At 39.3% G+C, this 17,130-nt stretch overlaps 1 protein-coding gene across 7 annotated transcripts in view; it reads right to left on the bottom strand.

Annotated features, from left to right (window-relative positions):
• MOCOS (molybdenum cofactor sulfurase) overlaps window positions 1–17,130 on the bottom strand; it is a 227,619-nt gene that overhangs the window by 33,753 nt on the left and 176,736 nt on the right. For 6 of the 7 annotated variants that reach the window (XM_038174385.2, XM_072034892.1, XM_027451806.3 and 3 more), the window contains 2 exons: window positions 4,921–5,037; window positions 1,611–2,057 (listed from right to left, as the gene is read on the bottom strand). In XM_038174385.2, the coding sequence (XP_038030313.1) occupies window positions 1,611–2,057; window positions 4,921–5,037 (564 nt within the window). The remainder of the gene's footprint in view (window positions 1–1,610; window positions 2,058–4,920; window positions 5,038–17,130) is intronic. The other variant, XM_038174387.2, reaches the window with a different exon arrangement.

Genomic DNA, 17,130 nt, shown 5'->3' with positions numbered 1-17,130 from the left:
TTATATGCATTTATCAACTAGGGTAGTTTCCTCACAGAGCTTGAAGAGAGGAAAACTAGCTTAGTTTGTGGGAAAACATAAGCTGTCTTTCATGCTGAGGTATGTCTTACCTGCTCCTGGGTACAATCATTTCAAAGCCTTCCTAGCACTGAATGTTGTGGTGTGTATCTCGTAACATTGGCCTGCATGTTAAAATAGAATTTAACCCCAAAGGGACCTGAATACTGCTAGAACATATTTCAGCAGCTTCTGTAGAGAGCTTCTGTAATAAAACTATAATACCTGCAACACTTAAACAGAGGTTAAAATATTCTCACAAGAAATGTGGGATTACTTTGATTTTCTAAACAGTTTGATTTAGTGGGAGGTTAGTAAGGGGTGGAAAATTGTTCAGATCTCATGTAATGCTTGAGATTGTGCCTCTGAATTAGAAACATTATGAGCAAAACCAAGTTTTAAAATGTAGTTGTTTTGTTGAACATGCCATAATACCCTTTGCTTCAATTCCCCAGATTCTTTTTGCATTAAGAAAAAAAAAAAAATCACAACCAAATCACCTGAGAAGCAATATTTTAAATGCAGGTGATTTGTCACTGGATTTGACCCCAATTTTCATTCAGATGTGAGACAGTGACCTAGACCAGCAAGTTTTCATAGGGAAAGTTATACTGTTATTGACATTCATTAAATCACTTCCCAGTATGGTACTAAGCAGAGTCACATTCTAGGTCATGTGTGGGCCATACACCTATTTCATCATGCATTATTAAAAAAAAAAAAGTCACAGCTAAGGTGACGATATTATTAACTTGGCAAAAAAGCAATTAAAATCTTCAAAGAGTGAACTTTCAAATAGCGCAGCAACACTTAAATGTCATATTTCTGTTGCAAATGTATTTTTAATGATAACATTTCTTTGTAATGTAAATCAGCCTCCTCTCAATTATAACATGTTAATCAAGTTATTTCTCAATTGCTGCCTACCCATCAATGCCTTCAAGTCCATCACATGTCATTCTGTGAAAGCATACTAATTACTTGATTATATTTTAGTCAAGTTTTGCAAATCCAACTGTTTTTTTTTTTCTTTTTTTTTTTCTAAGACTGCATATTATGTGCAGATTTGTCTGTTGGGGGGGGGGAGGGGAGAGCTGAAGATGCATCTCATTCCTGTAACTTCAGTCTAATTGAAAAACTTTGAAAGTGCCTTATCATGTAAGACTTGATCCTAGGAATTGGAGAAAACGAAAAAATGGTTATCCATATACTATTTCCTAGTATCTCATATACATATTATTCCTGGTTGACATGTTCAACAGGGGCAATGAAAAAAACCACAAGGTTGGTTTAGGTTAGATGTTAGGAAGAGCTTCTTTACTGAAAGGGTTGTTAGGCACTGGAACGGGCTGCCCAGGGAGGTGGTGAAGTCACCATCCCTGGAAGTCTTCAAAAGACGTTTAGATGTAGAGCTTAGGGATATGGTTTAGTGGGGACTGTTAGTGTTAGGTTAGAGGTTGGACTCGATTATCTTGAGGTCTCTTCCAACCTAGAAATTCTGTGATTCTGTGATTCTGTGGTATGAATATTTAAAAATATATTAAAACATATACCTCAAATGCAGAGCAGGATTTGATTGGGTAAAGGAAAATGTTGGTGACAGTAATGGGGTTGCCATCTCCTCTGCATGTTGGCACTGCAGTCTCAGAAATAGTTGCCCTTATGCTTTCCGACTCAGACTCCGCTGGCTGCCAGCCAACAGTCTTCACTGTCACAGATGAATTATTCCCAAGTTCTCTGTCCGAGATGTGCGTTCTTGGAGACAATTTATCTGCATTCTTAAAGTAAGTGCCATCATCTGGGACAGGCTCTGTCGTCAGCTTTGTAACAGAGGACTGGAAGGGAATCTCAGTGTCCGAATTGGAGAACCTGGTGGCTACGATGAATTTCAAGAAAGTCTGTGCATCTTCAAAGGAAGACATATAGCCAAAGGATATTCTCACAGAACCAGTGGGACGTCCATCAATTATGTCTATATCATCTCCACAGACATGGCCAGCCTAGTTTGAAATAGGAAGACAAACAGAGCTACTATGACAGACCTTCTTACTTTACATAGTTATTCACTAGTCTGTTAATTCTAACCAAAAAACTGTTTTCAGAAATACACAGTTAACCCATGAATACAAAGAGAGAATAGAGAAAAAAAAAATCCCAATTGTCTTATTACCTTCTCAAGCTGGGAAGAAGATTGTTTTGAGATGCTTGCCTTATTCTACCTTTAGGCAAGAGAGACTTTTCAAAAACTTATGTTAAGAATCAGAAGAAGTTTGCACATGCCGGAATGTCCTGTTAGCAAGGGCAGTCTCCAGATATATTCCAGTCTCAACTTCATTAGTTCAGTGAGATTTAAACTGGGACATTACATTTAGATAGGTGAACAAACCACTAGACTTCTTGATATTTGCTGTCAGAACAGTTCTGTTTTATACAATCAATCGCTTACTCATGGTTTGTCTTAAAACCAAGTGGACAGATACACTACTAAGAACTAGTCTGGGACATTTAGCAAAGCAGAGACTTGAATATAAAACTGGAACATCCAAAGTGAGTTCCCTCATCATTGTGATATCCAGTAAATTTGTCTTGCTGATCCAGTCAACATGTTGCTTTCAGGACAGATGGAAGTAGCCTTCCCCCTAACATTGCTTCATTTGAAAAACACAGGTTTCAGCTCATGATAAACCTTTGTTGAAAAAATTGTCCCTCAAATATCCTAATATTGACCTCCAATAACCTTATATTTGATGTATCTTTCATACAGCACTCCCCAGAAAACTCCCTGGAGGTGGAGTGGAGCAGAAGTTTCTCCTTCAGTTGAGTAGGTCAGTGAGTGCTGCCACTCACTTCCAGAGAGATAAGCCAGAAACTCCCTTTGATCACCTACCTAACATTAGCTCACCAATGGACACGAGATTTAGTTCTAAGTCAGCACCCTTATTCCTTTAAATGCAGCAGCTGTTTTTTTTTTTCCTTCTGAAATTCATTTATTTATGCATTTCTGTTAAATAAAAATGGAAGTGTGAATAGATTATTTACATGAGGGCTTTTTAAAGCAAGAAATGTCACAGTTCAGTGAACACGGGTCCCACTTTTTCCAGGAGAAATAAAAAAAAAAACTATGTCAAAGCATGCAATGCAGTAGCAAATATTGTAATGTACTGGAACATAGCTTTTATTCGTGACAATAGAGCAGAAGCAACATTTACAAAATTAGGTTGCATCTGTTAATATATGTGGAACACTTCTGCCAAGTATTGATTGATTGACTGATGAGAGAGGTTCCTGCTGTGCAAATAAGTAAATGAGTTCCTACCTAACATCCTAAGAAAACTAACCACAATTCTCCAGGGACCCTTGACGATAGAAGGTCCTCCCTCACAAGCACTTTGAACATGGAAATCTTCATCAGGGGAGGAAGAACACAGTCAGCACACTGGGAAAAGGCAAAAACAAAGTACATATGCCAGTAATATGAAAAAAGATGTCTTCCCCCTACAAAGTAATGTTGTCAATAACTCATCCAAATCTTTCCAAAGGACTGGCAAGAATGTCTCAAAATAGTAACTGGTTGACTGTACTACTTCATCATACCACTTATGGCAGATGAAATGACTGTAATTTTGGCTTTTGTGTTTAGCCCATCCTGGCTGAAATGTCGAGCTTTATTAACATGATACAGACCCATATGAGGCTTATCAAAATCTTCCTCTGGTAAGAAGAAACAAGATTAGTGTACCTGGCCATTTGGTATTTTGCGCTTTAAGAGAAGGGAAGAGCTTTTCTCCTTTCTCTAATTATCCTGGGGAACCTGCACCCTCTTGAAAATTCAAGCATCACTCACCTGCTCTTAAACAGACTATTCATGAGTAAACTATGGACATGGAGCTTTCAATAGTAAATGAAACCACCATTTTGCCATGGAAGGTACTAAAGAGCTCTCCCTGTTTAAGATCTTGTGCTATCAGTCTTGCATATAAATGTGCTTGCAAATGTTATCTAAATGCCTCTGTGAAATGATAAGGGACCTATAATACCCATACTTCCATTATATATATTTTTTCTCTTTTGAGGAATACCATTAATAAAGTTTTGAATAGTTCTGTATTAATATACTGTAATTTCAAAATCTGACAAATACACAGATGTGAAGCCTCCCGCACTTCACTGTAATACATCCTTCTATAGATCTTTTAATAATGATTTATGGAAAATATTAGTCATCTAGAAAGCAGTCTTTACGTTCACGTTCTACCAGTCTAACACACCAATAATCTAAGTAGAAGTCATCTAAATTTATTTCACTGTCAGAGATTCACTGGGTATTCTCATTTATTGTTTCTTGTCCAGTTTGTGTATGTCTTTTAAACTGTAATGTCCCAAAGTAATAATTAATAAGTACTATTAAAGATACTTGAGGAACAACATGAGACAAATTGTCTGGGAACTTCCATTCTGCAGGAAGGCTGGATTTCATGTAATTCCAAATCAGACCAAGAAGCCACATTTTCATATTTTCCAATGAAATAAAACCAACCTACTCTGCTTTGGGTCCATCAAATTTGTTTCAAGACCTAATTTCAACGTATTGATTCAATTATTTCTTTACCATGGTAATTAAGTTGAAAAATCAGGGAAAGCAAATTAAACCCACCTTCATTTACGAAACACCTATTTTATTCTTTACTATTTAGCTTTTGTTTTTGTTGTTGGATATAGGTAGGATCAGATTTTCTTCTCTCCCCTTCAAACCTCCCATCCCCCAGGAAATCCAGAATTGATAGCCAGAAGATGTTTTCCGGGTCACGGAATCTAGGTATTTTCCATGGTCAGTGTATCACATAATCTCATTCAGAAACTAACCTGCAGGTTCCTTTGGATGTCCTCATCGCTTATACCCAAATGCATCTGGCAGGCTCCTGTGTTACAGAAGCAACCTGTGCGCACATGTATGTTGTGGAGGCTGGCCATCTTTTCCACCTTCCCGATTCACAGACATAAGAGAAGAACAAAAGACAGAAATTTTAAAGCTGTGGTGAAAAACATACAATATTTTAAGGGTACAAATCAATTGGAGGTAAATTACCTCTCTAAATTATTAACGACTGACTGTAGCTTTCAGCATTCCCATACACACTGAGGATTTTTCAGCCTTGTTATTTCAGCTGAAAGACAACAGTAAAGGAAGCAGATAATTACATTGGCATTGAGAGAGGGCACAGAGCACATGCCAGTAACACACACACATGGAGAGTTGTTCTGTTTAGGCCCTGATCCTGTTAATGCCAGCCCATGTGCTTACTTTTAAACTCGTGCTCTTACACTAGTAGTGCTAATTACAGGCCTGCAGTCAAGTGTAATACAGGGTCTGGACTGAACCGTCACCTACAAGCATCACCTACAAGGCGAGGAGAGCGGCCTAGGACACCTCTTCAGCTAGCTGAAGGAAACCTCGTCCACTTGTTTTCCTGGTGTTGTGCTTTTCTGAATTATACCATTTCTTTATCATCCACTAAATAATGAATGGGCATAAACACAGTAATTGATGAAAAGCTGGCATGAATGAATTTATGTGAAAGAACAAAAAGGCTGTGCAGAGAACGGAGTCATGCATCTATACATGTCTCGGAAGGAGATGCAGCTATGTGTGCACTGGGAGGGTGGCCCTGCAGAGAAGAGATGCAGATTGTCAGGGTTTCATAGCACAGCTAGGAAACAAGGGAAGCACACCGTGGGGATGCTCTTAGCACAGCTCAGAAACCATGGAAGCACACTGCAGGGATATGAACACTCTTTATGTTGATTTGAAAAAGCAACAACAGATGGTGCTAAGGATAACTGAGCAGGTATAGATACAACCAGCTATTTCTTCCACGACAAATGATGAACAAGCCTGGTCAAGACTGGGAGAAGAACAGAAGGTCAAAAAGGTAGCACAAAACCTGTTACATCCTACCCCTCCTGCAAACTTCCAGAACAACCTCACACATACTGCAGTAATCTCTCTGTGCTTTACCTCCTCTTCTGCAAAATGGGGAACCTGGAGCTCTAAAAATACACACCTTACAATTTGAGAGGACTCAGGTATGCAAGCAACACTGTCCTCCTCTCAGGGAGCTAAGACTCAGCGATGTGCAGAATGACAGCTCAGTCCAAAGGTCCAGGAACAGAAGCATCGATCATTTCTAAACCAGTCATTTCCCTAGCTGTAAGACCATGCTTTTCCTGCCTGAGCTATCGATGGAAACATTCAACCTAGCATTAAACTGTTGGCTTTTATGTTTTTTAAACATAAATTCTCTTTGTATTGGATAGTAGCAAGCATTTTCTGGATCATCAGAAAATGCTGATGCTTTCTCAGCCCCATCTTCTGTCTCACATCTTCTGACATCATCAGCCATCTGATGTCAGCCTTCTGACATCTCTGAGTTTGCTACCAAATGCCTTTAATTTCGCTATCTCAGCTGCTTGGTTTAGCTCTTCTAAAAGCAGTTCAAAGAGCATTCACTTTTTTTTTTCTTTTTTTTTTTTCCCCCTGTGTTGGACACAAGGTACTCCACACAAAAACGTGCTGTATACAACACAATAAATCCTACACCATTACAGTGCACAAGTTACCAAAGTTCATACTTAAATGTGTCCTGCTCCATTAATTCAAAATGGTTCACCATTCAAATGGAGATACAACCAAAATAACTCTGTATATCCAGACCTGGAAAGAAGAGAAGTGAATCTGACCCAAGATGCCTATTCATGACTAATGCTTTGGAGAATACGCCGTGCTCAAAGCATGTTTCTCACATCAAAGTTATAGTTAAAGGCATCTGTTGAGAAAGATTGTTGTGGTGTCATTAACTTTGTGTTGTCAGAAGACTTCAGTCTGGGAACAGTGACATTTTCTTGACTTCTTTTTTCATTTAGATGAGAAAAGTTGTCATCTTGACTTAACACGGTTTGTCATGGTGCTTGTGACTCGTGGGTGGATCTATCGTTCTGTTAATGATGACAAGCAAGGCTAAAATCATGACAGATATTTCACTACTGAATTTGTACAGTGTTTGGATTTATTTACTCAGTATACAAAAAGCTTTAAAATATATCTTTTTATTACTATTATTTTTTTAAGAAAGATTGCTGGGCAGCCTTGATTATCCAAGTGTATGCAATGTGATGAAGTTTCCATGACCCAGCTTCAACGAATTGTTAACAGGATTTTTTTTTAATCTTTTACATTTCATCAAATAAATTACTATTATGCTTTAATGAAGGCCCTGAAATTTCATTCTAGCCTTGCTGAGCGTTAAGAAGTGAAATATGTGACATGACCCAATACCCTTTCTTCAATAACACTTTTAACTGTGATATATGTTAATCTGTACAGTAGACAAAGATTATTAATACATAAAAATGCAGGAACATTAGGGGAATATAGGGAAATATGGTTCAGGAGAACAAAGATAAATTAGCCATAAGCTTTAGAATTAATCCATTTCCGTTATCACAACTCTGAAGCTTAAAAAAGCACAGTAAGCGCCCTGCCGATCTCGGTGATGTGATGCACACTTTTGCACCGAAAGCAATGAAACCATGTAAAGAATCAGTACGTGCAGTGCTGCCAATCTATCCGTCCCTTGAATGCATGCTTGACTTTCCCTTGGACATATGCTTCTCTGTCTTCTTTAGCTTCACCCTAGAAATATGCTGCTTGGGGAGTTAATTTAATCTCTCTCCACAGTGTTACCACATAGCTAAACAAACAGAACATAAAACATCTGTTGCAGTTATTTCAATGAAGAGAAGCTTATTTAAATAAAGCACATCTTTAAAACTGCCGTAAGGAGCAATAATGGGAATGGAGCTCAGGGTTATGAAATACAGCGTGCTGCTTGCAGCTCTGTCTGAGGCTGACTTTTGGGAGCCAGGAACATGTTCATCAATGAAGGCAGAGAAGCATGAATGGCACTAATGGTAAGTACATGGCTTTGTGTTCTCAGATCATCAGCTTTGGTGGTTCCCTGGGTCCGATGTTGGGAACCATTGTGCCTTGGCCTTTCAGAGCTTAAAGACTACAATTAAACTGCAAAATGCATACGAAGAAATCTTACAGCATTTTTACCTACTTCAGTCAGTGAGGACATGGTAATTAAGCCATCACAACATCTTGGAGTCTCTTCTGTCCCTCAGAGTCCCTTGGCATTCATTACTTTTTCTGAAGCTGTGTACAGTGGGCCAAGCCCTGCAGGCTGCTTCACACCCCAACACCTCTCATGTCAGATCATCTTGACTTTTGACAAGCAAAAGGTGCTTTTCACACTTCCAGGCTGTGGTCTTTGAATTTAATAAACACACATGAATAAAGTCCATCTAAAAAAAAATGTTTTAAAATGCTTCTTTTTTTCAGACAGAATTCATTTTTTAAGCACAGTTGCCAACCTCAGCAAGTTAACCTTTAGTATTGCCAGACTGACCAAGTGCTTACATTTATTTATTTATTTTTCATAGCAGTCTGTCTAGTAAATAGTGTTAGAAGTTTTTAATTATTATTATTTTAAAAATATTGAAGTGGGGAGGGCTTTATTTATTTATTTATTTGTTTGTTTTTACCGCATTGCCCTACAACAGTTTCCTATTGGATAGCTGACATTTTAGTTCATACTTAGGTGGACAAAAATGAGATTCTCATGTGTCCCGATTTCCTTTTCTCTGTCACGCTGCTGCACTGTTGACTCTTCTGCCTTTACTAAATGACTGACTTCTGCTATCCGTTCACTTCAGGAGCTCTGCAGAGGTCAGCTGCAGGGCACAAGCTTCTCTCTGGCTTCAGATTCCATTAAAATAAATCTGAGAATGATGTTGTTACTGCAGGTAGATACAGACTAAGTAAAGATTTACAAATAGCACATAGTTTTTCATTACTTCTAACCAAGTTTAAGATTTTCACCACGAATGATGGATTCTTTAGGAATCTCTGCTGAAGTCATTCCTGTAAGATCAAATTCTGTAGCTGTTATTCAAGCAACTACCTATATGTGCAAGTTATTTTACGGAGTATCGCAAGAATTATTTATATGAATAAAGGACCTTTTTATAATAGGTCATGAAGTGTCCAGAAAAAAAATAATCTTAAAGTCAGTACTGGCAGGTACTGTCCTTCAGGAATCGGGGCTGGAAATTCTCATTCTACTTCCTACAGTGACCAAATTACAGAGCAGTTTGTCTATCCGAAACATTTGCTCATTAGAAGAATTTCATTGCACAGCACTGATGGTTGCTTATAAAACAGGCTTCATGACACTGTGCTCCACATCCACTGGTAAATTAATTCACTGATTCATGGCATGGGATTGGAAAGAAAGTAAGCTAGCTCTTTCTGTCATCCAGCATTTGACTGTGAAATGTTGCTGATGCAAATGCATACTTAATCTTGTTTAATATAATTTATAAGAAGTAGGTCAGAATTAAATATATATATTTATATAAGCACTTGTTTCCAAATCATTTAGTAGAGGAAAAAAAAATATTTTAGCTGAGTCACAGTACCATTAAACTTGTTTAATAACATGGCTTACTGCAGGAGAGGCATTTTCTTTCTATCTCAGGGAAATAATTTCTACCTGGGCAGGTTTCTGCAATATTGATGAAGCTGATCCTCTGTTGCTTATTGCATCTCCAGTTGTTGACAATAGTTTAAATTAATTGGTAAGTGGATGTAAATCTCTCTTGACTTTACACACATGCATCACTCACTCCAACCAAAAACTCCTTGGCAAATCGCAGTGGCATATTAGACTGAGAAACTGAAATTTACTGGAATTGCCAAACCTGGTGTCCTGATAGTGGAAATGTTAACTTTCCAGGAACTTTGCCGTCGATGTGATAATTTTATCTGCTGGTTTCAAAGACAGTCAAATAACAGGTAAGATTGCTTGAGAGAGAAGCAGGTGGGAAACATCAGCATAATTCAGAATACATGGCTTGCCATTCTGCAGGAATTCTCACCTAGAAGGTGCCATACACATAACAAACTGTAGGTCCTATGTGTGTAATGGAGTAACAAGAATTGTACATTTCTGAGATCCAGAAGCTAGTAGGTGCTTTTGGAATGAGGTGATTATAAGGAAGAAATGAAACACAGCCTTTATTCTGAAAGGATGACCTCACATTTTTTCAACTGCCTTTTTCTTCCCTGTAGTATATGCATTGAATTAGGGCATGGGCTTATTTGGAACACATATAAGCTTCAGGAATCCAAGAACTAGCTATTTGAAACTGAACAGGCTGATGAGTAGGCTAAACATCTTGGTTTTATCTGATTTGGCACCTCAATGGTCACGGGTCTCCCCTACCAATCATATTTGCTCTTAGCTTTTTCTTTTTTTACAACTGCATTCAGTGATAATGACATTCCAGTTTGATAAAATGACATCCAGGAAAGGAAGGATTCCAAGAACAAAAGAAAAGCAAAGAAACTCAAGGCTTCTGTGGCTTTCTAGCTATGACTTCAACAGAGCTTCCCCTTGTGGGTAGCAGGAAAAGGTTCGTGTCTCTACATCCAACTGTGCATCCCTAGCTATCTTGTAGTTTGAAGGCTTTGGGGCAAACTGCGGATAGCCAGGGAAGTGAAAGCCAGAGGTAAACAACATAGAGGATTAAGCTAGAGCTAGTATTGAGAAGGGGTAAAGGGGGAAGTAGTAGACTAATACTAGTGGAAATAACGCATAGGAAAGAAAACAAAACAACAACAAAAACAAAATACACACAAAAACATACAAAACAACAGGCATAATGCATGATACCGAAAAGTCTGGAAACATAGACTAAATTCATGTCCCAGCCAAAACTTTCTTCACCTTTTCCTCTTCCTCTTAAATTAGGTAAATCTTTTGTCTCCATTTATTCCCTGAAAATGATGATGATACTTTTTCCTTAGCAAACAGGGAGGTTAAAATACCGTGATGGACTGTGTTGAAATATTACTTTAATTATGGCCATACAGGTTCCTATACAGGATTTCTGGGAGGAGGCAGGAGCAGGGAGATGCAAGCAAGGTAACACAGAAGGTGGAGCCAGGCTCTCCTTGTCTTTAAAGACTCAGTGGTGGACTGCAACTGGACACTGCATGCATTCAAAGTCAGCTTATTTGCTTTTACCAAGATCTAGAAAAAAAGGAATGCAGCAGAGGCCATCAAAACTGCAGTCCTCTGGCTGCATGGGGTTTCTTTTCACATTTCTCCCCTGTGTGATGAGGTCTGCAGTTATAGCCACAGTTTAGCCCTGTGACTACAAAGGAAATATTTAGCCTCCCTCATTCATCTTAGAGTCTGTCACCTGAACAACTATGAGCATCCTTCTTTTATCTCTTCTGCAGTTTCCTTAGCAACATGCAAGGACACTCCAGAGAAAGTGGTGTCAGGCAAAATCTTCAGCCTAGGCTCTCACGGAGCTTTCTAACCTTGACCAGCTCTGATGAGCAGCTTAACAGGACGCGATTTCAAGCATACCATCTCACAAGAGTCTTCATCCCCTGCAATGACATGTTACGAAAAGCAACTTGACTACTAGTCTGCCACGACTTCCTCAACAAGACAAGCTACATCATCTGTTAATGAGGTTTGCAGTTCCCACACTGAATCTCTCAAGAATGGCACCTCCTTACTCCCTGTCAGTGATCCCCTACCTAGATCAGTGAAAATGTCTCCGGTACCACGAACCCCTCACTGTAAGAGCTGTCTTTGGGTGCCCAGTGCTATATAACTGTTACCTTATAAACAAACATAAGCAAAGATCCAGATTTTAATGGCATTTCTTGCCAGTTTGAAGTAACACGGTGCCATATATCGACAAGCCAATGTAGTTTACTGCATCCCTGCTGTCTCCCTGCGTAGGAAACATCCACAGCACAATTGGAAACTAATTAGAACCAAGGAAATTAGTGGAGGTTCAACACGAATCTTCACAGCAATCTTTTTCTCCTTGTAATCCTGTTTGCATTCTATTGCACTGGTCCATCCGCTGCCCCTGGCTTCCTGAAATCAATGGCTAAATCCATAGTGAAAATCAATAGTGAGCAATCACCCCAGTAATTTTTTAGGTAGCTATTGGGAAGATGGCCAAAAATCCCATTAGGCCTGTTAAGAACACTTTTCTTTCCCTGAGTCATCAGAATTAATGTAATGAGTGGATATGCTTCTGAAAGCATTAGTGTAGCTAACTCAGGGTCGTCTGACCATCTCTGCACAGACATTCTTAGCTGGAATTAACAAATGCTGAATTTCCATTTTTTTCTGGCCCCCGAGAAAAAAGTCTGAACCTCTCCAAGCAGCAAACCTGAATGATTGTTTTATATGAAAGTAAAAAGTATCAGTAGGGAAAAACATAAAAAAAAAGGATTAAAGTTTGAAGAACAACAAAGATCTCCTGCTTAATAATTTCCTGCGTAGACTTATTTCATATAAATTAAATACAATAGAAAGCATTGCTCCTCATTGCTTAACAGCAACCCACTTTCTCCTGCAGGGATGTGGTATGAACGTCCAGACAAGTACAGATAGCTAGTACTAGATACCAGTCACTAGTCAGATCAAACCGACCTGGTCACAGCTTCCTGTTCATGTGAAATACTGTAGCTCCTTTTTTTCCCCCTCTTTTTTTTTTTTTCTTTTTTTTTTTCTTTTTTTTTTTTTTTTTCCCACTCCTCTAATGCCCATGTTCTCATTGCTCTAATTCCAAAGCTACATAACAGATGCACAATGAAGTGGACCCAGTCCACCAGTGAAACAGAGGGTGCTGCCTATGACACAAAGAGCAGCATTTCAGGAAATCTACCCTCTTCAGGTATTGCATGGTTTCTTTTATCATGTGAAAATAAGTAATGATATGAATATCTATCCATCTAGCTGTGCTTACATACAAATGTATTTATCTGCCACTTTACGTCTGAGGATATTAATATATTTTTTCTCCATTCCTGAGAGGTTAAGAAGTGCTACTGAGATAATTTTATAAGTGGCAAGGACAGGCATTGAATCCCTCAAGGTGGCACAGAAGGACTATAGCAGAAAGAGGGGATATCACCAGCACATTGTCAGGTTCCTGGCTACTACTGATGCAGGTCCAGTTCAGCAGGTTTTTAAAACATCATTTATTTACCTTTAGCAACTGTTAGGTGCATTTCCCATCCTGTCTCACACGACTTCGTCCCGCATTATTTCTGTTTGCAGGTCTATCTAAACGCAGACAGACAGAGTAACTTCAACATGCTCATATTGCTGTCTCTTCCCCAAGTCACATCCCTCCTGTACAACACCATTTCTGACTGCTTGTCCAAATCTGCTCTGCCTCAGATGGCTGGAATCTCCTATTTGGCTGCTTTCCTGCCTCAACTTGTCTCTCTTTCTTTGCCCAATCCTTGTAATAGTAAACACTTTGGCTGCATTGTGGGAAATTCAGGTTCATCACTAGGATGTATTTTGTAGCAGTGAATATAACTAAGTTTCAAAACAAACTGGTTCCACAGGCACTGGAAAGGTTCAGATTAAGATGATCCTATCTCAGCACACATCTTCTCAAATGACATGCATGAGTTTGGCTTGGCTGCTCAGCTACTTACAAGGTAATTCACTGCTACAGTATGCTTTGGATACAGAAGGATAAATGGGCTAAAAATAAATTATAAATAATTAGGTTTCTAGGAGGAGTATCATTCTGGTTTTGCCCTCCCCTCATGCTCCTAGCACGTGAGCACTGGAAGAAAGAGGCTACAAGGGTGGAGATGGTGCCATGGTGAGATGCTCTGCGGCTGTTCTTATGTCTAAGTGATCTGGGGCCACGTGCTCTGATGGACGACCCTGATCTGCACTTCAAGATGATAGAAAATAGAGGCAGGACAGAAAAAAAAAGAATCAGTCCTTGAGTCTACCCTAACATTAACTCAAGGAAGGCGGAGATAGAAGAAAAGTGGGTGAGACAGTGGGCTGATGCCATAATAAGAGCAGTCATCAGATTGTATTACAGATTTGCACTGAAGGGACACACAGTGGAAGCTATTCGCTGAGAAGCATTGATAGGGTTTTCTTGAGAAATGGATAAAGATAGATAAGTTCAAAGTCCAGCCCTCCCCTCACTCTATCTGGGCTGATGAGAGTGAGCCAGGACATGCTAATGCAAGCTCCTAGACAAAGCTGATCATAATCTAGCTGAGCAGAGTTCTCAATCCTGAGAGGCAAAACTCATCCATATGCAACAGTACAGAAGAGCCTTCCCTAGGCAAACCAAAGTGTTTACATTCTGTCTCTGGCAGCTGATGCCTGTTATAGCGGTTTGTCTATCAAACAGAAGTATGACATGGCAGGCAAGAAGGCTGGGACTGCTAATGGACTGATGCTCAATCCCCTTCTGACAGGATTTTTAGGAGGCATGGCAGGCATTATGGATGCCAAGGAAACTTTTGCAGGTGAGGCAATCATGGCAAAATACATCTGCTTAGCTTCTGGCTTCAAGGAAAGCAGGCAGTGTGAAAAAGAAGAGCTACGATGCTTTGGTCACTTTTTAAGCTCGTAACACACAGGAAAAAACAAGAGGCAAACAAATGTCTCAGCAGTGTAGATAAGAGCCCTCCAGGGCACAAAACTCAACAGATGTTTTAGGTGAAATTCCATCTGCCAGCTCTGTCCTTATCCCTTTCCACTCTTCCAGCTCCCAAACTGACTTTACAGAATGAAGTGTGAAAGGCTATTAAAATCAATCTGCAGCCACCTACTAAATTTACAAAGAACATTTAACAGATCTCTCTTCCCTATGAGAACAAAGAGAAAAACTTAAAATAATATTAGCATAAAATAACCTTCATGGCAGAGGTGGTGTGTGTGTTTTTTGTTTTTTGTTTTTTGTTTTTTTTTTTTTTCAAACCTGCAAATAAAAAGGAACATAAAGCTTCACACTTTGACCTGACTTGTAAGAAATCCACTTTTTTGTGTCCATGATTGTTGTTTCAAATCAATATTGTTCCCTTACAGCTGTTCCACCTCCTTTTTAGCAGTCCAAACAGGCTGGAGCCTCTGCACGCATCATGAAGTTATATGTAAGACTTTGATAAATACGATGGCAAGGATGCAAACTGAAGCTGAGTCATTGCTGTCAAACAGTGTTTCAAAGACTGGAAGGCCTTGGGGATGTGTAAACACATGACACTTGTATATGCTGAAGATTGCAAATACTCACTATTAATAAATGAGCCAATGGTGATTCGCTGCATGAACAGTCTCAGTATTAGCTCAGCGCTGAATATATACATGACTCCATTTTCATGACATCATAAAATCCCTTTAATGTCTAGGGCTAATTGCTTCTTTTTCTGGAAGCTTTACAATGAAAGAGAAGATTGGCAGCTTGCTGCTTTAATGTCAACTCTGTTGCTTCCATCCTGCACCACTGACTTAAGGAAGGTCCTTTGTCTCTACCTCTACATTTTCTCACCTTTCCAAAGCACCAGCTTTTCACTTCATTAACACCAAAAACTGTAACATAGGAGAATTACCCAGTCTTAAGTTGGTGAGTATATATGACAAAGTTGTTTGGTACAAAGGCCATCTTCATGTCCTCGACTTGACACGTACTCATCATAGTTTAACCCCTGTTCATAACTGGGCTTTTTGGTGCTGCAGTGAAAATGAACACATAACGTAAAATGACAGACATGCTACTGCAGAGGACGGGCAGCCCACATGAAAAGAATGCAGGTATCTCCCCACCTCATTTCAAGAATAAATTACTATAAATAGTAGTCTACAGAGACAGCTTTTTACCTGAGGAAATCACTTTAATGGGAAATATTTGGTGCAGGTCAAAGAAGGAAATTTAATGTGGTTTCAGTGTCAAAAGACAAGAGGCTTACTGAGATTTCAGAACTTTAAGTAGTTTTATCCCTAGATAAAGAAATGTTTCTTCATGAAAATCCTAAAGAAAAAAAAAAGCACAAAGCTTTTGAGTGTTTGAAACCTCCCAGTCCCTCTTCCTTAATTGTTTCAATTACCATTTAGAGGAAAAAACTAAACCAGTAATTAAACTGTTCATTAAACCAATGATACATATAGTATTCAAAGCAAGTTCTTTCAAATGTAATACTCTAAAACAGTGATAGCCTTTTGACAGCCCTCAGTGATAGCAATCACAAAGAACCATTTGAAAGAAAAACTAATAACAATTCAACCTCCCTAATTATTTCACTCCCACCTTACCACTTCTTAACATCTAGGTGTTCTGTGTCATTTTGGGACAGGAGGCTGTCAAAAACAATGCCATCACTGAGACTGCAATCATGGTAGTCTCATTTGTGTGTCTCACTTTAATGAAACGGTTTCATTTGATCTTGAGTGATGCAATGAAGATTTTATTCAAGGATGAATCTCAGACTGCACCTAATTCCTATTGACCCCACGTATGTAATTCAAGCATGCTTGTGTTTAGCGGCACAGTCACGTTAACTGGGGTCAATTATACTCTGATAACAGTGAGAAATGGATTTCAGTAATAGTAGTAGGGAGGAACAGCTTTTCTCCCAAATGCTACACAAATGAAGGACATAATTTTTTCCTCTGCTTTCGTTTTTAGTGGCACTGTGAAATGTCATGTATTTCACTGCATGCCTTTCACATCCTAAATATCCTGGACTTAGCTCAGACTTCTGAGTATCATTCAAATTATGTAAATCTTGAGGCTTACATGTAAGCTCTGTATCCCCTGAAGACACTGTCTACTTCTAAAGCATTTCTTGCCAATCTCAAATGTTCAGAACGGAATGGAATGGAATAGAACAGCCCAGTTGGAAGGGACCCACAAAGGTCATCGAGTCCAACTGCCTGACCACTTCAGGGCTCACCAGCAGTTAAAGCACATCCATGGGGCATTGTTCAAATGCCTCCAACACTGACAGCCCTGGGGCATCCGCCGCCTCTCTAGGAGACCTGTGCCAGCGTTTGACCACCTCCTGGTGAGGACATTTCCCTGATGCCCGGTCTGACTGGCCCCTCTCACAGGACAGGCCTTCCAGACCTTTCACTGACTGTCTTGCCCTCA

The sequence above is a fragment of the Anas platyrhynchos genome, chromosome 2 (genome assembly GCF_047663525.1).
Source record: "Anas platyrhynchos isolate ZD024472 breed Pekin duck chromosome 2, IASCAAS_PekinDuck_T2T, whole genome shotgun sequence".
Lineage (NCBI taxonomy): Eukaryota > Metazoa > Chordata > Aves > Anseriformes > Anatidae > Anas > Anas platyrhynchos.
This window is presented reverse-complemented; position numbering and strand designations above follow the sequence as displayed.